Source organism: Oncorhynchus masou, chromosome 15, assembly GCF_036934945.1.
Source record: "Oncorhynchus masou masou isolate Uvic2021 chromosome 15, UVic_Omas_1.1, whole genome shotgun sequence".
Taxonomy (NCBI): Eukaryota; Metazoa; Chordata; class Actinopteri; order Salmoniformes; family Salmonidae; genus Oncorhynchus; species Oncorhynchus masou.
The window spans coordinates 22,292,299-22,317,348 of record NC_088226.1 but is presented as its reverse complement, the minus strand read 5'-3'; the positions used below and the strand labels follow the sequence as shown (position 1 = coordinate 22,317,348).

At 43.3% G+C, this 25,050-nt stretch overlaps 1 protein-coding gene across 1 annotated transcript; it reads left to right on the top strand.

Moving 5' to 3' along the window:
• The first annotated feature begins 728 nt into the window (after positions 1-728).
• Positions 729-18,897, top strand: LOC135555910 (26S proteasome non-ATPase regulatory subunit 11). The gene is made up of 12 exons (XM_064988717.1): positions 729-841; positions 6,158-6,259; positions 11,911-12,107; positions 12,438-12,495; positions 12,736-12,930; positions 13,358-13,502; positions 13,708-13,831; positions 14,049-14,174; positions 15,093-15,128; positions 15,311-15,362; positions 15,642-15,784; positions 17,865-18,897. Exons 1-11 carry the CDS (start codon positions 751-753, stop codon positions 15,782-15,784), a joined length of 1,269 nt encoding a protein of 422 aa, XP_064844789.1. The 5' UTR covers positions 729-750; the 3' UTR covers positions 17,865-18,897.
• Positions 18,898-25,050: the final 6,153 nt, after the last annotated feature.

Genomic DNA, 25,050 nt, shown 5'->3' with positions numbered 1-25,050 from the left:
CAGAGAAGTACTTGGGTGTACAAGATTTTACAGCAGAAGAGTTACAAGATGTTTTGAACGATAGTGTCCCATCCTCCCAGGCTGCTGGCCTGGAGTAGGATCAAATGGGGACAAAGTAGTGGAGTAATGGTGAGGTTTTAATGGGTGCAGGTTTAGTTGGTAGGGCAATTTTTGTAATGAATTCATACTACAGAATAGCAGGCTGATACCCAGCCAAAATAGTAGGTGGCAGCATGCATCTATAACATTTTGTTTACCGACTGCTATAATACCAAAGAAGAAGAAGAAACATGAACTTGGCCATGATTCATACAATGGATACAAATACATGTAATATTTGAGACCACTCTCTCACCAATTACTTGTGAGAGTAAAAAAAATTAAGATGTAAACCTCTCAACCAAAATTTCATTAAAAGAAATCTCACTAAGGGTCCACTGGGAAACGGGCGATTCCTATCCTTTACACATACAGGGAGATGTCCATAGCCCAGACCAATGAGAACCTGTGTTAGGAGGTTTACATTTCGTTTGTTTTAATTTTAGGGCGATAACTAGCCTCGTGAAACCAGTCTGCTAGTCTAGGAGACAACATCAGTGGGTACTAGGCAAGGGTCCTTCACTTTTCTGTGAAACATAGGATACATATTCCAGTCCAGTAGGTGGCGGCAACCGCCATTTAACTTCAAAGGAAAAGAAGAGACACGTTGATTGACAGACCGGAAACAAGCTGTCATTGAGAGGAGGCAAGATGGCAGCCGCGGCAGTGGCTGAGTTTCAAAGAGCCCAGTCTCTTCTCAGTTCAGACCGGAATGCATCTATCGATATTTTACATTCAATAGGTAAGTATATAGCTGCAACGTAACTTGTAGTATCCAAGTGTCTCGGACGTGTAGATTATCGATAAAACAGTTCCTGTCTAATTTAGCTAGTAGTAGCTTGCTAGCTACCGTACACTAGCTCAATGACCGTACCGGGCTATCGGCCTATCCCCATTGGTCACAGTGAGTCAGCAGCAGGGAGACCGGTAGCTAGTATGCTATGTGCAATTAGCTAGGTAACGTTAGTTAGCTACCCTTTTGCTTGCGCATTGTACTAATAACTAGCTAGCTAGCTAAATGGTGGCATATTCGGACACAGGCAGAAGTTATTCCAACCTTATACCCATCGACACAACATCGCGGGACTTTCGGGAACGCTTCCGAAGCACACTCGACAGACTAGACCGGGATTTGGGGTGTGAGAATAGGGACTGCTACACTGTCCCGTGTGGTCTATAGTAGTGGTCAACAACCTTTTCTGAGTCAAAATTCAAGCCGAGATCTACCGCTTAGGTTCTTTTGTTAGATGACTTTTAAAAAATGTAGCCTATGCAAAATTTACCTATGAATTTTAACCTATTAAATATTTTTTTTTATAAATATACACATCTTCCCAATGTTTTTTGTTTTTAACTATTTGCAGTAGGCTATAGGACCTAAACATTATCACGGCATTTGGCTTTACTTGAATTGCCCTGCCAATACACTGTTCTTCTCAGACCAGTTATTTAAAAAATATATTTAAAAAATATTTTAAAAATCGAGAGGCTATATGATCACACTGGTAATATATCAGTTGTATTACTCCTGAAGCACAGCTGAGTGAGCATACATTTAAAGAATGACATTTTCTATTTTACTGGGCTGATAGTGCCTGTTTCTGATGGTCAGTCTCAGGAGTGAGAAGGCAACAGAGTGAGGGTCTGCCTCAACATCCCTCTGCTCTTCACTGACCAAAAAGGATCACTGTCTTCCTGCTGATGGCTAAACTTGAGTCGCACCGCACACATTCATATTGTTACTCCTATGACCAGAGAAAGTGAAATGTTCCTTGATATTAAAAAAATACTTAAGCCCTTAATAATAATGCAAGCCTATCGATACACTTTCCTACTCATTCATTGCAACTGCAGTGCTGGTTGTAGTGTGAATGGAAGTAGGGAGAATGCACATTTTATTGCTTATAAAAGTGTTGAATAGAAAGTGTTAGTCAACTTTTAAACATGAACTCAATCTTTGTTGTATTTGTTGAGTCTCTCTTGTCATGGTTTTGAAATCTCACAGTATCAACTTTGTAGCTTTATTCTACGCCTGCTAAATTACTGCAAACACGGTAATCTGAGCCATCCGATTGGCCAGTGGTAGGCCTATAGGGCACTTGATTTGCTCCCACCTGACCTGCCAAGAAGGCAGTTTGTACATATGGACTGGAGAACGACCGATATACAGTTTTTGAGGTCAATGAGGCCAATATTCCCAGAGACATCCTGTTTCCATTGATCATCCATGATGTTTCTTCAACTTGATTGGAGTCCACCTGTGGTAAATTCAACCACAGTTGACAGTGCATGTCAACAAAAAACAAGCCTTGAGGTCGAAGGAATTGTCCGTAGAGCTCCATGACAGGATTGTGTCGAGGCACAGATATGGGGAAGGGTACCAAAAAATGTCTGCAGCATTGGATGTCCCCAAGAACCTAGTGGCCTCCGTCATTCTTAAATGGAAAAAGTTTGGAACGACAAACTTCCTAGAGCTGGCCACCCGGCCAAACTGAGCAATCGGGGGAGAAGGGCCTTGGTCAGAGAGGTGACCAAGAAGACAGTGACAGAGTTCCATAGTTCTTCTGTGGAGATGGGAGAAGCTTCCAGAGGGACAACAGAGCCCGGACTTGAACCCGATCGAACATCTCTGGAGAGACCTGGAAATGGCTGTGCAGCGATGCGCCCCATCAATCTTCTTTTTTTTTTTACATTTAAGTCATTTAGCAGACGCTCTTATCCAGAGTGACTTACAAATTTTTCCTGTGTGAAGAAATGTAGGCTCTGATATATCCTATAGTCTAGGCCTACTCTAAGACACTGCATTGAACAGTATGTTCCATAATGCAATTAGTGGGAAAATAGCTTTGTGTGCGGTTTCATGTGACAGATATGTAGATATCCTCTAAATAGGCCTATGCAACAACTAGCATTGGTGGCTAATAAACTCAGGGTTGGTTATTTTTTTGCTGTCTTTCAAAGATTATTCGTAAAAATCCAAATAACTTCACAGATCATCATTGTAAAGGGTTTAAACACTGTTTCCCATGCTTGGTCAATGAACCATAAACAATTAATGAGCATGCACCTGTGGAACGGTCGTTAAGACCCTAACAGCTTACAGACGGTAGGCAATTTAAGGTCACTGTTATGAAAACCTAGGATGCTAAAGAGGCCTTTCTACTGACTCTGAAAAACACCAAAAGAAAGATACCCAGGGTCCCTGCTCATCTGCGTGAATGTGCCTTAGGCATGCTGCAAGGAGGCATGAGGACAGCAGATGTGGCCAGGGCAATAAATTGCATTGTCCATACTGTGAGACGCCTAAGACAGTGCTACAGGGAGACAGGATGGGCAACTGATTGTCCTCGCAGTGGCAGACCACGTCTAACAACACCTGCACAGGATCGGTACATCCAAACACAACACCTGCAGGACAGGTACAGTATGGCGGCAACAACAACTGCCCGAGTTACACCAGGAACGCACAATCCCTTTAGTGCTCAGACTGTCCAATAGGACAGACAATAGGCTGAAAGAGGCTGAACTGAGGGCTTGTAGGACTGTTGTAAGGCAGGTACTCACCAGCCATCACCGGCAACAACGTTGCCTATGGGCGCAAACCCACCGTCGCTGGACCAGACAGGACTCGCAAAAAGTGCTCTTCACTGATGAGTCGCGGTTTTGTTTCACCAAGGGTGATGGTCGGATTCACATTTTTGTCAAAGGAATGAGCGGTACACCAAGGCCTGTACTCTGGAGCAAGATCAATTTGGAGGTGGAGGGTCCGTCATGGTATGGGGCGGTGTGTCACAGCATCATCGGACTTAGCTTTTTGTCAACGCTGTGCGTTACAAGGAAGACATCCTCCTCCCTCATGTGGTACCCTTCCTGCAGGCTCATCCTGACATGACCCTCCAGCATGACAATGCCACCAGACATACTGCTTGTTCTGTGTGATTTCCTGCAAGACAGGAATGTCAGTGTTCTGCTATGGCCAGCGAAGAGCCCGGTCATTGAGCACGTCTGGGACCTGTTGGATCGCAAGGTGAGGGCTGCCTTTTGTCTGAGAATGTGCAGCTGCCTTGGTGGAAGAGTGGGGTAACATCTCACAGCAAGAACTGGCAAACCTGGTGCAGTCCATGAGCAGGAGATGCACTGCAGTACTTATTATCTGATGTGGCCACCAGCTGCATTGACTGTTACTTTTGATTTTGTCCCCCCCCCCCCCCCTTTGTTCAGGGACACATTATTACATTTCTGTTAGTCACATGTCTGTGGAACTTGTTCGGTTTATACCTGTTGAATCCTGTTTATGTTCATACAGATATTTTCACATGTTAAGTTTGCTGAAAATAAACCAGTCGACAGTGAGAATACATTTATTTTTTTGCTGAGTTCATGACCAGGAGGGTGTCTTTGGCAGTGGTGAAAATAATACGCAGTTGTATTTTGGTATAGATACCTTTTTCTTTAGGAATGAAGTTTAGTGAAAGTTAAATGCCCCACAAAACTACTTAAGTAGTACTTTAAAGTATTTTTACATAAGTACTTTATACCACTGGCCTTTGGCTACTGGACAAGGATTTGATTTGAAAACCAATAGAACATAAAAGAAAAGCTATTGGTTTCAATGGCATATGGAAGTCTTTTTATAAAAGGATTGCCTGCACATTTGGTTGGATTTTGGCTAGGCTACTTTGAAGCAAGGTAAGACATGCCTCATGTTGTGAAACGTTCTGGTTTCAAACAATTAAGTATGCTTTCGAAATGCGTACTGCCTCCAGCTCATTGCAAAGTGGTGTGTGATGCACTGAAGCCTGCCTCGTTGCCATGCACTTGAATTGGATGCGTACTTGAATTACCAGTTGAGAGAGAGAGAAATGTTTAATCGTGGCCAGTTTAAAGAAAATTAAAAAATCATTTTTTTTTTTAAATTTAAATTAGTTCATGAAATTATTTATATATTTATTTGACGCAAATTGTCTTTAGAATTGTTGCAAATTGATTGGGCTTATTAAAGCTGATTTGAGCGGTATCAGAAGCTCCCGCACTACATTGACTGGTATTTAAATGAAAGAGTAGGCTAAAATGCATTATTTCGTGGCTACTGTTAGTTAGCATGACAACGTCAGTTTACTTCAAATTACTTCAAATTAGCAGTCGTTAAGTCTTATCTAGTAGTTGGGACAATTCTGAGTACAATGCCATTTATATCCCTAGATTGAGGTATGTTTTCCAAGCCATATCTCACGCCGGCTCAGCTGTGTTAATCTAAGTAAAAGGCATATCCAACCTTTTTACTCTAGCGGAATGTATAAAATTTGAATCATCTAGCTAGCTAAATTTCTTTCTTTTGATTTACACATTTTTTTTTAAACGGAATCTAGTTTCGTTGGAGTTTAAACACTTGATCGATGTATATATCATAGAAGAGTGTAATTATCTTTAGGACAGCTGTTTTTAGTCAAGACGTTCGTGTTTTTAATGTGTAATGTTTTTGTTGTACTGTGTGTTTATGGTTCTGTTTAATGTATGTAAGTTGTTTTGTCTGAAACGTTGTTCCCCCTGCTGCTATTGGACCAGGTCTCTTGGAAAAGAGATTATCTCAATGAGGAAAAACCTGTATAAATAATGGTGAAATAAAAACATCTAGCTAAATGTTAGCAAATGTGATGGCTATCTGACAAATGCCTTTTTCTAACCTCATTATAGCTAGCTGAAGTTAGCCAGATGGTTAGTAATTTCAGTAATGTTCGCTAGCTAACTACACATTTCTGTTGGTAAATAGAGCCAGCTAAATCAGATTGACAGCAGAAGCTCAACAGATAGTGGCTGAGCCTTTTGTTACATTGACTGCTAGCGAACTAGGTCCAATGTTGGACCCAGGGATGATTTCCCCAGCTAGCTGTCAACTGAAAGCAGTGACTTATAGATTAGCATCCCCACTGTGATTTGGAAACTGATGCATTTTTGTCTCACATATAGCCTTAGATGTTGCCATCTATGAAGCTAGGTCTATGTGTAAATGGTTGTGTTGACAACGTCAAGTTTTCTTCCATTTTTTTTTTTGTTCCAGTAAAGCGGGACATCCAGGAGAGCGATGAGGAGGCAGTGCGTGTCAAAGAGCAGAGCATCCTGGAGCTGGGTGGTCTGCTGGCTAAGACGGGCCAGGCTGCAGGTGACACATCCTTCCTCCGATTTCAGCTGGATAAGTGCACATTCAGAGTAGACACATCACCTCTACTAGAGAATGATGCTTACTAGGGTTGTCACGATACCAACATTTTGCAAACAATACAATACCAAGTATCACGATACCGAGTAGTATCGCAATACCATGGTGGAAGAAAATCCTGTTCGCCCCGTCCCCTAAACCTGTCACTGAAATTCACACTTCTACTCAATACAACACATTTTAATTTAACTTCACACTGTTCAGTGTATAATATAATACTGCATAGAATGGCTCATTTGCAAAGGCCTACCTGTGATTTGGCTGGAGGGAGGATGGCTCATAATGATGTCTAGAAAGTCGCGAATGGCATCAAACAAACACACTGAAACCATGTGTTTGATTCCGCTCCAGACATTTTCACGAGCCCGGCCTCCCCAATTAAGGTGCCACCAACCTCCTGGGATATACATGCATAATGATCTGCATGTCATTGTGTCAGTAAGGGGAAAACACTAGAGGTTGACCGATTGATTAGGGCCGATTTCAATTTTTCATAACAATCGGAAATCTGTATTTTTGGACACCGATTTGGTGTCACTCGCTCTTGAGACTTGGAGTGGTTGTTCCCCTTCAAATCAAATTTTATTTGTCACATACACATGGTTAGCAGATGTTAATGCGTAGTCTTGTGCTTCTAGTTCCGACAATGCAGTAATAACCAACAAGTAATCTAACTAACAATTCCTAAACTACTGTCTTATACACAGTGTAAGGGGATAAAGAATATGTACATAAGGATATATGAATGAGTGATGGTACAGAGCAGCATAGGCAAGATACAGTAGATGGTATCGAGTACAGTATATACATATGAGATGAGTATGTAAACAAAGTGGCATAGTTAAAGTGGCTAGTGATACATGTATTACATAAGGATGCAGTCGATGAGAGAGTACAGTATATACGTAGGCATATGAGATGAATAATGTAGGGTAAGTAACATTTATATAAGGTAGCATTGTTTAAAGTGGCTAGTGATATATTTACTACATTTCCCATCAATTCCCATTATTAAAGTGGCTGGAGTTGAGTCAGTGTCAGTGTGTTGGCAGCAGCCACTCAATGTTAGTGGTGGCTGTTTAACAGTCTGATGGCTGCTGTTTTTCAGTCAGTTCTGGTCCCAGCTTTGATGCACCTGTACTGACCTTCGCCTTCTGGAGATAGTGGGGTGAACAGGCAGTGGCTCGGGTGGTTGATGTCCTTGATGATCTTTATGGCCTTCCTGTAACATCGGGTGGTGTAGGTGTCCTGGAGGGCAGGTAGTTTGCCCCGGTGATGCGTTGTGCAGACCTCACTTCTGGAGAGCCTTACGGTTGAGGGCGGAGCAGTTGCCGTACCAGGCGGTGATACAGCCCGCCAGGATGCTCTCGATTGTGCATCTGTAGAAGTTTGTGAGTGCTTTTGGTGACAAGCCAAATTTTTTCAGCCTCCTGAGGTTGAAGAGGCGCTGCTGCGCCTTCTTCACGATGCTGTCTGTGTGAGTGGACCAATTCAGTTTGTCTGTGATGTGTATGCCGAGGAACTTAAAACTTGCTACTCTCTCAACTACTGTTCCATCGATGTGGATAGGGGGTGTTCCCTCTGCTGTTTCCTGAAGTCCACAAAGTTTTGTTGACGTTGAGTGTGAGGTTATTTTCCTGACACCACACTCCGAGGGCCCTCACCTCCTCCCTGTAGGCCGTCTCGTCGTTGTTGGTAATGAAGCCTACCACTGTTGTGTCGTCCGCAAACTTGATGATTGAGTTGGAGGCGTGCGTGGCCATGCAGTCGTGGGTGAACAGGGAGTACAGGAGAGGGCTCAGAACGCACCCAGTGTTGAGGATCAGCGGGGAGGAGATGTTGTTACCTACCCTCACCACCTAGGGGCGGCCCGTCAGGAAGTCCAGCACCCAGTTGCACAGGGCGGGGTGAGACCCAGGGTCTCGAGCTTGATGACGAGCTAGGGTACTATGGTGTTGAATGCCGAGCTGTAGTCGATGAACAGCATTCTCACATATGTATTCCTCTTGTCCAGATGGGTTAGGGCAGTGTGCAGTGTGGTTGAGATTGCATCGTCTGTGGACCTGAGCGGTTAGCAAATTGGAGTGGGTCTAGGGTGTCAGGTAGGGTGGAGGTGATACGGTCCTTGACTAGTCTCTCAAAGCACTTCATGATGACGGAAGTGAGTGCTACGGGCGGTAGTCGTTTTTCAGTTACCTTAGCTTTCTTGGGAACAGGAACAATGGTGGCCCTCTTGAAGCAGGTGGAACAGCAGACTGGTATAGGGATTGATTGAATATGTCCAAACACACCAGCCAGCTGGTCTGCGCAAGGGCGCGGCTGGGGATGCCGTCTGGGCCTGCAGCCTTGCGATTAACACGTTTAAATGTTTTACTCACCTCGGCTGCAGTGAAGGAGAGACCGCATTTTCCGTTGCAGGCAGTATCAGTGGCACTGTATTGTCCTCAAAGCGGGCAAAAAAAGTTATTTAGTCTGCCTGGGAGCAAGACATCCTGGTCCGTGACTGGGCTGGATTTCTTCCTGTAGTCCGTGATTGACTGTAGACCCTGCCACATGCCTCTTGTGTCTGAGCCGTTGAATTGGGATTCTACTTTGTCTCTGTACTGACGCTTAGCTTGTTTGATAGCCTTACGGAGGGAATAGCTGCATTGTTTGTATTCAGTCATGTTACCAGACACCTTGCCCTGATTGAAAGCAGTGGTTCAGTTTCCAACTGCCATCAATCCAAGGTTTCTGTTTAGAATGTTTTAATCGTTGCTATAACGACATCTTCAACGCACGTTCTAATGAACTTCGCACACCGAATCAGCGTATTCGTCAATGTTGTTATCTGACGCAATACGAAACATGTCCCAGTCCACGTGATGGAAGCAGTCTTGGAGTGTGGAGTCAGCTTGTTCGGACCAGCGTTGGACAGACCTCAGCGTGGGAGCTTATTTTTTAGCTTTTGTCTGTAGGCAGGTATCAGCAAATGGAGTCGTGGTCAGCTTTTCCGAAAGGGGCGGGGCAGGGCCTTAAGTGATCCAAGGTTTTTCCGCCCCTGGTTGCGCAATCGATATGCTGATAAAATTTAGGGAGTCTTGTTTTCAGATTAGCCTTGTTAAAATCCCCAGCAACAATGAATGCAGCCTCCGGATAAATGGTTTCCAGTTTGCAAAGAGTTAAATAAAGTTTTGAGCCATCATGTGTCTGCTTGGGGGGGGGATATATACGGCTGTGATTATAATCAAGAGAATTCTCTTGGTAGATAATGCGGTCTACATTTGATTGTGACTAAATCAGGTGAACAGAAGGATTTGAGTTCCTGTATGTTTCTTTCTTCCCACCATGCCTCGTTAGCCATAAGGCATACACCCCCACCCCTCTTCTTACCAGAAAGGTGTTTGTTTCTGTCGGCGCGATGCGTGGAGAAACCCGTTGGCTGCACCGCTTCGGATAGCGTCTCTCCAGTGAGCCATGTTTCCGTGAAGCACAGAACGTTAGTCTCTGATGTCCCTCTGGAATGCTACCCTTGCTCGGATTTCATCAACCTTGTTGTCAAGAGACTGGACATTGGCAAGAAGAACGCTAGGAAGTGGGGCACGATGTGCCCATCTCCGTAGTCTGACCAGAAGACCGCCACGTTTCCCTCTTTTTCGAGTCGTTTTTTGTGGGTCGCTGCAGCGATCCATTCCGTTGTCCTGTTTGTAAGGCAGAACACAGGATCCGCATTCACTGATGGTGAGTTGACTGATCTTATATACAGTAGTTCTTCTCAACTGTATGTAATGAAACCTAAGATGACCTGGTTAATGTAAGAAATAACACGTAAAAAAAAAAACTGCATAGTTTCCTAGGAAGGTGAAGCAGGCGGCCATCTCTGTCGGCGCCTTGCTCTGCAAGGTGCGATGGGTAACGCTGCTTCGAGGGATGGTTCCTGGTTTGAAGCTATACTGTTACACTGGCAATACTAAAGTGACTATAAGAACATCCAATAGTCAAAGGTGTATGAAATACAAATCGTATAGAGAGAATTTGTCCTATAATAACTACAACCTAAAACTTCTTTCCTGGGAATATTGAAGACTCCTGTTAACACCAGCTTTCATATGTTCTCATGTTCTGAGCAAGTTACTTAAACGTTAGCTTTTTTACATGGCACATATTGCACTTTTACTTTCTTCTCCAACACTTTGTTTTTGCATTATTTAAACCAAATTGAACATGTTTCATAATTTATGAGGCTAAATTGATTTTATTGAAATATTAAGTTAAAATAAGTGTTCATTCAGTATTGTTGTAATTGTCATTATTACAAATGTGTTAAATTAAATCGGACGATTTTTAATCGGTATTGGCTGTTTTTGGTCCTCCAATAATCGGTATCGGCGTTGAAAAATCCTAATCGGCCGACCTCTAGAAAACACTGCATGAAACCTCTACTCTTCAGTTAACACTGACACACACAATCTTTCCCTTCCTTACACTGTCTCCCTCACTCACAAACACACACATAGACACTACTCCCAACTTTTAAAACATTAGGCACCAAGCTGATTTTTAGGAGCACCAAAAATAAATAGATTTGTAATATAGTTTAGGCTTACATTAGGCCTATATGTGTCCTACCTTTTTGACGCACATTTCATGAGTGGCAGACCCTTTTTCTTCCTGTGCCAATCCAATTTGCCTTAACCTACTGTCATGTTACCAGGTTGTTAGCTATCTAGGTAACATTACTGAACGTTTGTTATCAAATCAATAATTTGCGACCTGGGATTAGATTAGAACGGCCCGTGACATGGTTTGTGAAATTTTATAAAATCCCTGCAAATCCCATTAGAAAAGAAAAAAAGGTATCTCCAGTAATATGGGTCGTATTTTTTTGAACTGTTTAGGCTCGAGACGAGCCTTTTCTTTGCTGTGAAGCTGCAAGCATGCCTGTCGCGAAGCGGTGCTCCATTTCCTTCTGACACTGAGGCTGCATGACAGTGAACTTGCAAAGTCTACTCTGGTAGTCTACGACTGGTCTGTGCTCTTGGTTACAACAGGCGATGAAATGATATCAACATTGCTCGCTTTACACACTGCTCCAATGTAATAAATGTACAGATCTAACAGAAGACTCGTCTGGGTCTGTCTCTATCATGACAAAATTCTATAACAAAAAAAAAACTGGTGGAGGAATAGATGCGAGTGAAAAGCAGGCAGAGAGAAGCAGGTGAATAGTATCATATGAAACTGTACTATGGTATTCTAAAAGGTTGGTATGATGTTTTGGTACCATGATACTACCGTGGTACCTGTATACCGTGCAACACTAATACTGACTAGTGTTGTCATGATCTTCAGTATGGCTAGGAAACAACACGAATCGGACTAAATTGCTGACATGCTGTGGCAATTAACTTTTTCTATAATGTTGGTGAGAGTGACAAGTCTCTCCTTGACTGTGCGCAAGTTTGCGATTGATTGCATCACATGCGGACTGCCCAGAATTACTGATCTACAAATCGCCTTGCGTCCCAGTCGTTGTGATCAACATTAGGTTTTCTGCTCCTCACCTTGGCCTGCTTAAATTGATCCCCCTCCAACCTGCTGTCTGTGTCCGTCAGAGCTGGGCGGTCTTCTGAAGTATGTACGGCCGTTCCTGAATTCCATCAGCAAGGCCAAGGCGGCGCGGCTGGTGCGCTCGCTGCTGGACCTGTTTCTGGACATGGAGGCAGCTACAGGCCAGGAGGTGGAGCTGTGTCTGGAGTGCATCGAGTGGGCCAAGGCTGAGAAGAGAACATTCCTCAGACAGGCCCTGGAGGTGAGGAGTGGGAGAGGGGAACCCTACTGGAAGGGAGCTGAGCGGGAGCACTGACGAGGGGTTTGGTTGGCCTCACTCGATGGTTTACAGTGGATGGAGATCAAGCCCGTCTTAGGGTTCTTGAGTCTATTTCGCTGTATGTAGTGCTGCAGCCTTTGCTGCAAAGGCCATTGGTGGATCTTGATGATGCATTTCAATTTGGGAATTAAGTTGAAATTCCAATTGAACAATTTTGATATTTTTCTTAGTCATCACCACTAGAGGTCCATTTTATGTTAAAGATGGTTCCAGAGGTGGTGGTATCCTTGACTTTGTCTTCTCTCTCTCCAGGCTCGTCTCATCTCTCTGTATTTTGACACAAAGCGGTATCAGGAGGCGCTTCATCTAGGTGCGTTGAGTTTCTTTTTTGAAAAGAAACTGGAAATGTTAATCACAGCAGAAAGAGCTGAATATGATTACAGTTGGCATTCCTAATAAGTGCACATCAGATACATGTTAACTCCGTTTTAAACACTTCAGTTGACTTGTCCCAATCACAGTACTTAAAACATTCCCTCCATATCTGCCAACTCTGGGTTGGTGTACTCATTCATGTCTCCCTTCCTCCATCCATCCCTCTCTCCCACAGGCACCCAGCTACTCCAGGAGCTGAAGAAGATGGATGACAAGGCCCTGCTGGTGGAGGTGCAGCTGCTGGAGAGTAAGACGTACCACGGCCTCAGCAACCTGCCCAAGGCCCGTGCCGCCCTCACCTCTGCACGCACCACCGCCAACGGCATCTATTGCCCGCCCAAGCTACAGGCCGCCCTGGACATGCAGTCAGGTCTGCTACCCTCCATCCTCTTCCCCTACAACACCCACAACTAGTTCAGTCTTATGTCCACTGTGTAGGCAGGACCTCTACCGTTTTAAAAATTAAAAAACATTTTATCTGTCATTTTAAAGCATTTTACAGTGAGAGGGCATCATCAGCCAGCTCTTCCACATCCACCAAGCATAAAGGCCTGGATCCTAGCTCGACGTAGTTGTATGTTGGGATTTTCTGGTCGCTCAGAGGTGGCCATGCTGTGTTGTTGAGCTGTTGTTGAGCCAGTTGTACATCTCATTTTCATTTTGACCTCATTGTACTCATCTGGTGCCCTGGGTCTAAATCAGTCCCCGATTAGAGAGCAAGAATGACAATCAGCATTGCAACAGGATTTGAGGTCCAGGTTTGAGTGTCCCTGGTTGATAACCTCAACCTCCTACAGGGATCATCCACGCAGCAGAGGAGAAGGACTGGAAGACGGCCTACTCTTACTTCTACGAGGCCTTCGAAGGCTACGACTCCATCGACCACCCGAGAGCGATCACCGCTCTCAAATACATGCTGCTCTGCAAAATCATGCTCAACCTGTAAGCAGCTGAGCGCTCAACTCTACATGTTGTGTGTTATCGTGATCGATGTGTAATCACTATATTATACTTGCGCAATATATAACTTTGGAATTTGAGTAAACATGCAGCCCCACAGTTAGTTATGGAGTTGGTTATGTGTAGATGACAAGAGCTTTAGAGGAAAGGTGGTGTATTGGATGAGTAACCTGTTGTCTTGTTGTAGTCCTGAGGAGGTCCAAGGTCTCGTCAGTGGAAAGCTAGCCCTGCGGCATGCCGGGAGACAGACGGACTCTCTGAAATGCGTGGCACAAGCCAGCAAGAACCGGTCGCTGGAGGATTTTGAAAAGGTAAGGACATGTTGAGTGAACTGAAAAGCACGGAATAACATCGATGAACAGATGCATTTTCTCCGTTTGCTGTTTTTATCCCTTGTAGGTTCCTCAACACCTGTTTTACTCTTCCTCTATTTATATCCCCATCTTTTGCGAAATCTTTACTTTCTCCCCTCCTATCAATATCCTTATATTTGACCCATTTCTCACCTCTACCTCCCCCTCTCTCCAGGCCCTGACTGAGTACAGAGGTGAGTTGAGAGATGACCCCATCATAAGCACACACTTGACCACGCTCTATGACAACCTGCTTGAACAGAACCTCATCCGTGTCATCGAGCCTTTCTCCAGGGTACAGGTGAGCTTACAGCTGAGCGTTTTGTGGCGGGTGGGGGCATGCTGTTCAGTCCAGGACTAGGCTTTTGTTCTTGTAAAATTCGTAAAGTCTGTAAAAACCCGAATTTCTGTGTTTTTAAAAGTAGTCGGCTTGAAAGAGAGCGACTTCGTTTGGGCTGATCTGTGACCCGCTAGCACCCCCCCCCCCGGTAAGAGGGGAATAAGGCAACCTCAGTTACACACAAGGGAACTTTATTGCTGTACACACTCACAGCAGACAGGGAATAGTAATGGGAAGGACGTGGATCTGTAAGATAAGCAGTAATGAATAGGCTGTACAAAATTAGCATAGCACGAATCAAATACATTAGCACCTCAAGAGCACTGGCAAGGACTGTATAAATATAAAGGACTGTATAGGTCAAGGCTATATAAGCAAACAATTATCATTAACTTACTACCAACAGTAAATAGTAAACACACACGCGCGTTACAACAACAACAACTCAGTTCTGCTCGCACTCCATCCCACAAGTCCACTCAAAGGAGTGAACAGACACTGGCCTGTACAGCCAGAGGAGCCATCAGGTGTCCTGCCCCCTAACAATGTACCCCTTAGCAACCCAGGTCACGTGTTTGACAGGCCAGTTTATTCTACTCCTAGGGTTGGGGAGTGGAGTGTGCAGCTTGAAAGGGATGTGAGATGCTGATAAGTCACTGGCTGGGATTTCATAACAAGGCTATTTGTAAAAGGCTAGTATTTGTTTGGCTTTGTTCAGCTTGGATTTTTCGTCTTGTAAAATTCTTTACAAATCCTTAAAGTCTGAAGTTCAAATGGCTCTGTTTCTAAATGTAATATTTTTCTATAATTGTCTATTCATTTTGGATTGTTGAGCTTGTGTTCCAGAACACTGACAAGTGTGGTTCTGTCTCCCCACAGATAGAACACATTTCCACCCTCATAAAACTCTCCAAGGTAAGTCATCGCTTATTACATATTTCTGAAAATTTGCCTTGTCTGTTTCCTTTCTTAAAATGTTGCTCTGTTGACTGAAGCAGTAATATAGAACAAAAAATATATAAATCAAACATTGGTGTTCTTTTTACTCCATTCATGGTGTGTTTATGTGTCGATTTGGTTTCTTCACTTCTACACAGGGAGATGTTGAGAGGAAGTTGTCACAGATGATTCTGGACACAAAATTTCACGGTAGGGGTCTGATAGAAGTGTATGTGGTCACATTTTTCACAATGTGGTTATTTGGACAGTGAAGCTTAACTTGCCGACCAAACTAAAAGTTTTAGCTTTTCAAATGAATACATGGGGGAGTTTAAATCCAGATTTCCTCCTCCCGTCATATTAGTCCCATAATTGTTGGTAAAATGTAATAATTAACTTCAAATTAAAGACAAAACATTTTTTAGGTCTTTTTTTTTTTTTGCCTTTTATGTACCTACTTGAAACCATCATCCCTCCACCTCTCTCTAGGTATTTTGGACCAAGGCGAGGGTGTGCTGATCATCTTCGATGAGCCTGCAGTAGACACAACGTATGAGGCGGCCCTGGAGACCATTCAGAACATGAGCAAAGTAGTGGACTCACTCTACAACAAAGCCAAGAAGCTCACATAGGTCAGTCCGTACCATGAGCCCGCTAGCAGAATTGGAGTGATATAGAATTAATGTACAGTACCAGTACAAGACACCTACTCATTCAAGGGTTTTTCTTGATTTAGACTATTTTCTACATTGTAGAATAATAGGGAAGACATCAAAACTGTTAAATAACACATATGGAATCGTGTAGTAACCAAAAAAGTGATAAACAAATCTAAATATATTTTGTTTCTTCAAAGTAGCCACCCTTTGCCTTGATGGCAGCTTTGGACACTCTTGGCATTCTCTCAACCAGCTTCACCAGGAATGTTTTTCCATCCATCTTGAAGGAGTTGCCACAAATTCTGAGCACTTGTTGGCTGATTTTCCTTCACTCTGCGGTCCAACTCATCCCAAACCATCTCAATTGGGTTGAGGTCGGGCGATTGAAGGCCAGGTCATCTGATGCAGCACTCCATCACTCTCCTTGGTTAAATAGGCCTTACACAGCCTGGAGGTGTGTTGGGTCATTGTCCTGTTGAAAAACAAATGATAGTCCCACTAAGCGCAAACCAGATGGCATAGTGTATCGTTACAGAATACTGTGGTAGCCATGCTGTTTGTGTGCCTTGAATTCTAAATACAATCACAGACAGTGTCACCAGCAAAGCACCTTCACACCTCCATGCTTCACTGTGGGAACCACACATGCAGACATCATCCATTCACGTACTCTGCGTCTCACAAAGGCACGGCGGTTGGAACCAAAAATCTGAAATTTGGACAGATTTCCACCGGTTTAGTGTCCCTCTTCTTATTGGTGTCCTTTAGTAGTGGTTTCTTTGCAGTAATTTGACCATGAAGGCCTGATTCACTCAGTCTCCTCTGAACAGTTGTTGTTACTCGAATTTTGTGAAGCATTTATTTGGGCTGTAATTTCTGAGGCTGATAGCTCTAATGAACTTATCCGCTGCAGAGATGGTAACTCTGGGTCTTCCTTTCCTGTGGCGGTCCTCATGAGAGCCAGTTTAATCAGTGCTTGATGGTTTTTGCGACTGCACTTGAAGAAACTTTCAAAGTGCTTAAAATGTTCTGCAATAACTGACCTTCATGTCTTAAAGTAATGATGGACTGTCATTTCTCTTTGCTTATTTGAGCGGTTCTTACATATTGACTTGGTCTTTTAAGTAATTAATTAGCATTTTATTGCATGACATAAGTATTTGATCACCTACCAACCAGTAACAATTCCGGCTCTCACAGACCTGTTAGTTTTTCTTTAAGAAGCCATCCTGAGGGCCTCCTGGGTGGCGCAGTGGTTAAGGGCGGTGTACTACAGCACCAGCCGTGCCATCAGAGACTCTGGGTTCGCGCCCAGGCTCTGTCGTAACCGGCCGAGACCGTGGGGCGACGCACAATTGGCCTAGCATCGTCCGGGTTAGGTAGGGCTTGGTCGGTAGGGATGTCCTTGTCGCACCAGCGACTCCTGTGGCGGGCCGCAGTGCGCGCTAACCAAGGTTGCCAGGTGTACAGTGTTTCCTCCGACACATTGGTGCGGCTGGCTTCCGGGTTGGATGCGCACTGCTTGGTTGGGTTGTGTATTGACTTTCAACCTTCGTCTCTCCCGAGCCCGTACGGGAGTTGTAGCGATGAGACAAGATAGTAGCTACTAAAACAATTGGATACCACGAAAAAGGGGTCAAAAAATCAAAAGCATTAATAAGAAGGAAAGAAATTAAGCTGGTTGCGAGAAAGCAAAGAAGCAAAGCTGTCGAGACAAATGGTGGCTACTTTGAAGAATCTCAAATATATTTTGATTTAACACTTTTTTTTGGTTACTTCATGGTTCCATGTGTATTAGTTCATAGTTTGTCTTCACTATTATTCTACAATGTAGAAATGGAACAAATAAAGAAAAACCCAGGAATGAGTAGGTGTCCAAACTTTTGACTGGTACTGTATGTTGAATATGTACTTGTTTATGGGACGGTTTCCCGAACACAGATTAACCGCTTTAATATTGAGTGCTATTTAGTCCATGACAAGCTTCATCTGTGTCCCTAAATCTGCCACTCCAGCCAGCCAGTTAATCACATTTCCATTTTCCTTTCCGCAGAGGAGACCACCTGAAACCCAGCACAGATCGTGTCCAGACAGTTTGTGAAGCACTCCGGGATGGGGGGGGTCGGACTCAAAGAAACCAACTGACCAACCCACAAACTGACATGGCTAGGCTGTCCCCCACTCCTCTTCAATTCAGTCTGGGTACATTTTTTTAAACTGCCCCCCCCCAACGAACATTACAACTACTGGCATCTCCATCACAGGTTATGTTCCTCGGCATCCCCCTCCTTGCTGACCATCAGGGAATCTTGTAAAGAAACATCTACATAACATGTATGATACATATAGGTCTCTGAAAGAGTGTAATTGGTGGGCTCACACTACCTAAAGGTTCAGTTCTATTGCCAAACAACCTCTGTGTTCTTGCCTTCATCCCCCCTAACACACACAGACAGCAGTCTGAGTCTGCTGGCTTTGGGCCAGAGTGGACAGAGAAAGGACTACCTTCCCTGCGAACACGCCACAGGAAAAGGACACCGTCATCGCCACACCGTTTCATAGTTCCCAGAGCTAGGTCAATATATTGTTTTTATCCTGCCTGGGGTACCATGAGGGTGTGGTTTTCCCTTTTGGGACTTTTCTATTGGTTCCAGCTCAATCGAGACCAGATTAAGTACCAGATATGATCTCTTATACTATTTGAATCCAGGTCTAATTGTTTCCCTCCCTGCCTCTAATTCCAGTTTGTACATAATGTTGCCAGGTGTCTCTGTCATGCTAACACTTCGCCCACCCCACCCCCTTTAAAAAAAAATATATATATATAACACTAAATGAGAATAAATTAAGCCCCCAGTGTGCTTTTGTGAGAGGTGGTGGAAATGATTGACCTGGTTGTATGGATTGTGACTGACAAAGAATGTGAGTTGGTTGTTTATTCCTCATGTATTCAAACAACTGTGGATCATTTGCTGAAAAATGTAAGCTGTAAGGTTTGGGGACTACTTTTTGCAAGGACTACTAGTCTACCATTTCCCATATGATATAGATAAAAGTGCTAATAAATGTTGAATGTCACAGCTTAATTTTCTGTTTGGAAGAACTTAACTATTATTATAATCTTGACCCTCTGTTTTTGCCCATTGCCTATTACAATCAAGAAATACCTGGATCAAATCTTCAAATCTATCAGGTCTCTGTATATAGATTTTTATCTTGCATATGTCATCAGATTCAGCATATTTGCTGCATTTATCAGGGTAAATGAATTGTTCCATTTTAGACAACTCTAACATAAGCAAAAGGTGTTTGGACAGTCTGCACTATATCGAGTCTACGGTCTGTTCACCAAACCATTTTTACCCAGCTTGGGCATCTTGACATAGCCCAATGGGGTCTCACATGGCACATTTCTAATGAATATCATGATGTACCTACACTTATCAGACACCAGGGAGCGCTATTGGATTGTGATTTTCACAAGTGAAATTGTTTTGGTTGGTCACATTAGGAGGGGGGGGGGGGGAATAATCTCTTCAGGTTGACTAATTTGTTCAAATATGTCTGTTTATAAATCCTTCACGCTTTGCTTGAGCCATGTTTGTATTTTAATTGATGCACCTACTGTCTGACAAAAGTACTATGGAATAATAGGCTACATGCTAATTCAAGGAACATTTCCCTCAAATCAAAGTTTGATGTTTTCAGACTTCAAAAGTGGTTTAACCTAATAAATAAGACTGCATTTCATATCTCACCTAATTAACCTTTATGGAGCCACTTAAGGGTCATGGTGGAGAAAAATGAACCGCTAGGCTAATCCATATGTTTATTAGTTCCCTCCCTCCATAGTGTTTTCATATGCCTCTGAATCATAAGGGCAAATGATAGTAACGGACATGCAAAATCATTAAAGGTGCAAATAGGGTAAAATTACGCATTCTCATCCCTAGGCAGGAATTCCGTCTGGCTCTGGAAATCTTTAGCTACATTCGTGGCCAAAGGTTTTGAGAATGACACAAATATAAATTTTCACAAAGTCTGCTGCCTCAGTTTGTATGATGGCAATTTGCATATACTCCAGAATGTTATGAAGAGTGATCAGATGAATTGCAATTAATTGCAAAGTCCCTCTTTGCCATGCAAATGAATTGAATTCCCCCCCCCCAAAAAAAATTTCCACTGCATTTCAGCCCTGCCACAAAAGGACCAGCTGACATCATGTCAGTGATTCGTTAACACAGGTGTGAGTGTTGACGAGGACAAGGCTGAAGATCACTCTGTCATGCTGATTGAGTTCGAATAACAGACTGGAAGCTTCAAAAGGAGGGTGGTGCTTGGAATCATTGTTTTTCCTCTGTCAATCATGGCTACATGCAAGGAAACACGTGCTGTTATAATTGCTTTGCACAAAATGGGCTTCACATGCAAGGATATTGTTGCCAGTAAGATTGCAACTAAATCAACCATTTATCGGATCATCAAGAACTTCAAGGAGAGCGGTTCAATTGTTGTGAGAAGGCTTCATGGCACCCAAGAAAGTCCAGCAAGCGCCAGGACCGTCTCCTAAAGTTGATTCAGCTGCGGGATCGGGGCACCACCAGTACAGAGCTTGCTCAGGAATGGCAACAGACAGGTGTGAGTGTATCGGCAAGCACAGTGAGGTGAAGACTTTTGGAGGATGGTCTGGTGTCAAGAAGGGCAGCAAAGAAGCCACTTCTCTCCAGGGAAAACATCAGGGACAGACTGATATTCTGCAAAAGGTACAGGGATTGGACTGCTGAGGACTGGGGTAAAGTCATTCTCTGATGAATCCCCTTTCCGATTGTTTGGGGCAACCGGGAAAAAAAGCTTGTCTGGAGAAGACAAGGTGAGCGCTACCATCAGTCCTGTGTCATGCCAACAGTAAAGCATCCTGAGACCATTCATGTGTGGGGTTGCTTCTCAGCCAAGGGAGTGAGCTCACTCACAATCTTGCCTAAGAACACAGCCATGAATAATGGTACCAACACATCATCCGAGAGCAACTTCTCCCAACCATCCAGGAACAGTTTAGTGACGAACCATGCCTTTTCCAGCATGATGGAGCACTTTCCCATAAGGCAAAAGTGATAACTCAGTGGCTCGGGGAACAAAACATCGATATTTTGGGTCCATGGCCAGGAAACTCCCCAGACCTTAATCCCATTGAGAATTTGTGGTCAATCCTTAAAAGGCGGGTGGCCATACAAAACCCCACAAATTCTGACAAACTCCAAGCATTGATTATGCAAGAATGGGCTGTTATCAGTTAGGATGTGGCCCAGAAGTTAATTGACAGCATGCCAGGGCGGATTGCAGAGGTCTTGAAAAAGAAGGGTCAACACTGCAAATATTGACTCTTTGCATCAACTTCATGTAATTGTCATTAAAAGCCGTTGACACTTATGAAATGCTTGTAATTATACTTCAGCATTCCATAGTAACATCTGTCAAAAATATCTAAAGACACTGAAGCAGCAAACTTTGTGGAAATTAATATTTTTGTCATTCTCAAAACCTTTGGCCGACTGTACATGTACCCTAGCCTGGCAAATTTCCAGGTGAACATATTGTCATTGTAACAAAGCAAATAGTTATCAGTAGCTAGGTTTCCATCCAATTGGTGACAGATTTTCATGAGTATACACTTCAAATCTCCATACAGAAAATATGCACATTTCTGTTTTTCTCCCTTGACGACCGCCCCCCCCCCTATTAATGTACGTAATAAGCTCAATGTGTTTCAATTTCATTTTAAACTCCACCAATAATTTTGGCACAAACTGTTGCGTTAAATAGAAAATGTGGCTACTCATCCTGGCACGTGCGCTCTAGCCAACAGCTGACAGATACAGTACCGGTGCAGGTAGGCTAGTCTGCATGATGAGATAATCATGGATAATAGCGAAAATATTTGTATTTGTCAAACGGCAGTCAAGCATCGATCATTATGTAACCAGAATAAGACCCTAGATATGTATTGGAAAACGGTATCAAACTCGTCGTGCACGTTCACCACCCTGTGAATTTAATCATTTATTTAATATGTTTCCTAAAACTGCATGGTTTCCCGAGTCATCGTGGGAGGACAACACACCATATAATCGTGACTCCCAAGTTTACGTCGATATGATTGTTATAAATCTATATCAATATCTGCGCAGAAAGGCTTTTCCACCGCCATTTCGCGCATAATACATTTTACCTACACAAAAAGTCCCACCATGTCAAACGAACAAATTAGCTGTTGGCATTTATATAATTGTACAGAAACTTCCTGTTTCCATCAAAGCTGTTTAGAAAAACATTTATAGGCTACAGTATGACTTTACTCACATAAAAACGGTGGATGTAAACAAGGTTACTAGGTAGGTTGGCGCCAGATTTTTTTAATGCCAATTTTCTCAAATCCGCATAAAAACTATAGGACCTACGCGCATTTTACCACCAGAGGTTTCATTTTGCGCTTAAATTCCCATGTACCAAGTTGTATGGGTTTTCATTGCATTTTGAACTCTACTGTTGTATTTCTGACACAAATGTTTTGCATTAGCGATTGTTCCCACTCTAGTATTGGCACGTGTGCTCTAGCCAACACTTTGCAGATAAACTACATGAGATTAGGCTATTATGGACAATATAGCGAAATTATTTTTATTTGTCAAATGGCAGCCAAGCATCGATGATCATGTCACGAGAATAAGACCTTCTACATTTATTTATCGTGCTCATCAACTTGAATTTAAAGTTTACCACCATGTGAAGTTCATAAACATGCCGGCTATTTAATCTGTTGCCGAATAGAGCTCGCCAGTTTTTAGTCCTAAAACCCGGAAATAAATTACCTGCTGTTCGTTGAGCAATCCATCCCAATGGGAGAATGTATGAAAGAATAGGGATTTGGAAAAACGCAGAAAATAAGGCCTGAGGTTAAGGGGATGTTCTATTAGCCCAAAACAGCCTGGCTGTTTTAACCATCATGACCCCTAAGGGGCTCCGTAGAACCTGGTCCACTGCTAATAGACAAAGATTACAAACATTCAACCATGGAAGTTAAAAGAGGAAAGCGAAAGTTGATGTATCTTTTTTGACACTCCTTGAGAGGTTCACTTGGTTTCACTTGCCACTATCTATAGTCTATATGAGTTAATTGGGTTGTGTTTGGCTGATAGGCCATCATTTGCTGCATATCTGATAATCAACGACAATTGAATTACACACAATTTATCTAGACTTCTCCAAACCTTGGTTCCATTAACACACTTTTTTTGGGTTGTTTTGGAGGATGTGAATGGAATGGCCACGTCGAGAGTCTCCACTAGATACCACAGCCACAAAGTCAAAGTTGGCTCCAGGCTATCGTAAAAATGTATGAAAACAAAAAGGGTTATGCATAAGGTTAGGAGTAAGGTTAGGGTTGCGGTTGAGGTTAGGTTTTAAGTCAGATTTTAAGAAGATAAATGGTAGAAATAGGCGGGGTTTATGACTGTGATTATGGTAACTAGTGACGACCCAATTCTAGGGCTGACACTCCTACGGAAAGTCCTTAGGGCAAGTCACAAGCCAACCTAAAGAGGAATTAGCCTATCAAATTGATCTAGTCCCAAACCCATGCATATAGGCTAAATTTTTTAAATGCACAACTACATTGAAAAATGGTGCCTATCCTTGTTGCAGACAGTTAAATGCGGACTAAATATGTCTTAATTAGGTTTGAATACCACACAGAATACAACAGATGTAGACCTTACAGTGATTTGCTTACCTACAAGCCCTTAACCAACAATGCAGTTTTAAGAAAAATAAGTATTAAGAATGTATTTACTAAAATAAACTGAAGTAAAAAATAAATAAAAAATACAAATAAAAAAAGAAGAAAATTGAAAAATAACAAATAATTAAAGAGCCCACATAAAATAACAGTAACGAGGCTATATACAGGGGGTACCGGTACAGAGTCAATGTGCGAGGGCACAAGTTAGTCAAGGTAATTAAGGTATTTTGTACATGTAGGTAAAGTGACTATACACAGCAGCGTAAAAATGCAAATAGTCTGGGTAGCCTTTTGATTAGCTGTTCAGGAGTCTTATGGCTTGGGGGTAGAAGCTAGTAAGAGCTTTTTGGACCGAAACTTGGTGCTCCTGTACTGCTTGCTGTGCGGTAGCAGAGAGAATAGTCTATGACTAGGGTGGGTGGAGTCTTTTGCAATTTTTAGGGCCTTCCTCTGACACCGCCTGGTATAGAGGTCCTGGATGGCAGGAAGCTTGGCCCCAGTGATGTACTGGGCCGTACGCACCACCCTCTGAGGTGCATTGCGGTTGGAGGCTGAGCAGTTACCATACCAGGTGGTGATGCAACCAGTCAGGATGCTCTCGGTGGTGCAGTTGTATGACTTTTTGAGGATCTGAGGACCCATGCCAAATATTTTGAGTCTCCTGAGGGGGAATAGGTGTTGGTGTGTTTGGACCATGTTAGGTTGTTGGTGATGTGGGCACCAAGGAACTTGAAGCTCTCAACCTGCTCCACTACAGCCCCGTTGATGAGAATGGGGGTGTGCTCAGCCCTCCTTTTCCTGTAGTCCACTATCATCTCCTTTGTCTTGATCACTTTGAGGGAGAGGTTGTTATCCTGGCACCACACTGCCAGGTCTCTGACCTCCTCCCTATAGGCTGTCTCATCGTTGTCAGTGATCAGGCATACATACCACTGTTGTGTCATCGGCAAACTTAATGATGGCTTTGGAGTCGTACTTGGCCATGCAGTCATGGGTGAACAGGGAGTACAGGAGGGGACTGAGCACATACCCTTGAGGGGTCCCATGTTGAGGATCAGTGTGGCAGATTTGTTGTTACCTACCCTTAACACCTGGGTCGGCCCGTCAGGAAGTCCAGGATCCAGGTGCAGAGGGAGGTGTTTAGTCCCAGGGTCCTTAGCTTAGTGATGAGCTTTGAGGGCTCTATGGTGTTGAAAGCTGAGCTGTAGTCAATGAACAGCTTTCTCACGTAGGTGTTCCTTTGGTCCAGGCGGGAAAGGGCAGTGTGGAGTGCAATAGAGATTGCATAATCTGTGCATTTTTTCTTAACTGTATTCTTAACTGCCTAATAAACACATCCAGCAGAAAATGTCTCTTCTACTTTCAGAAATGTTGTGGGACTGTGGTTCAGGCCGGGGGAGGTTCTGGAGGTTTTCGTGGCAAGAGGAGTGTAGCCTGGCTGGCG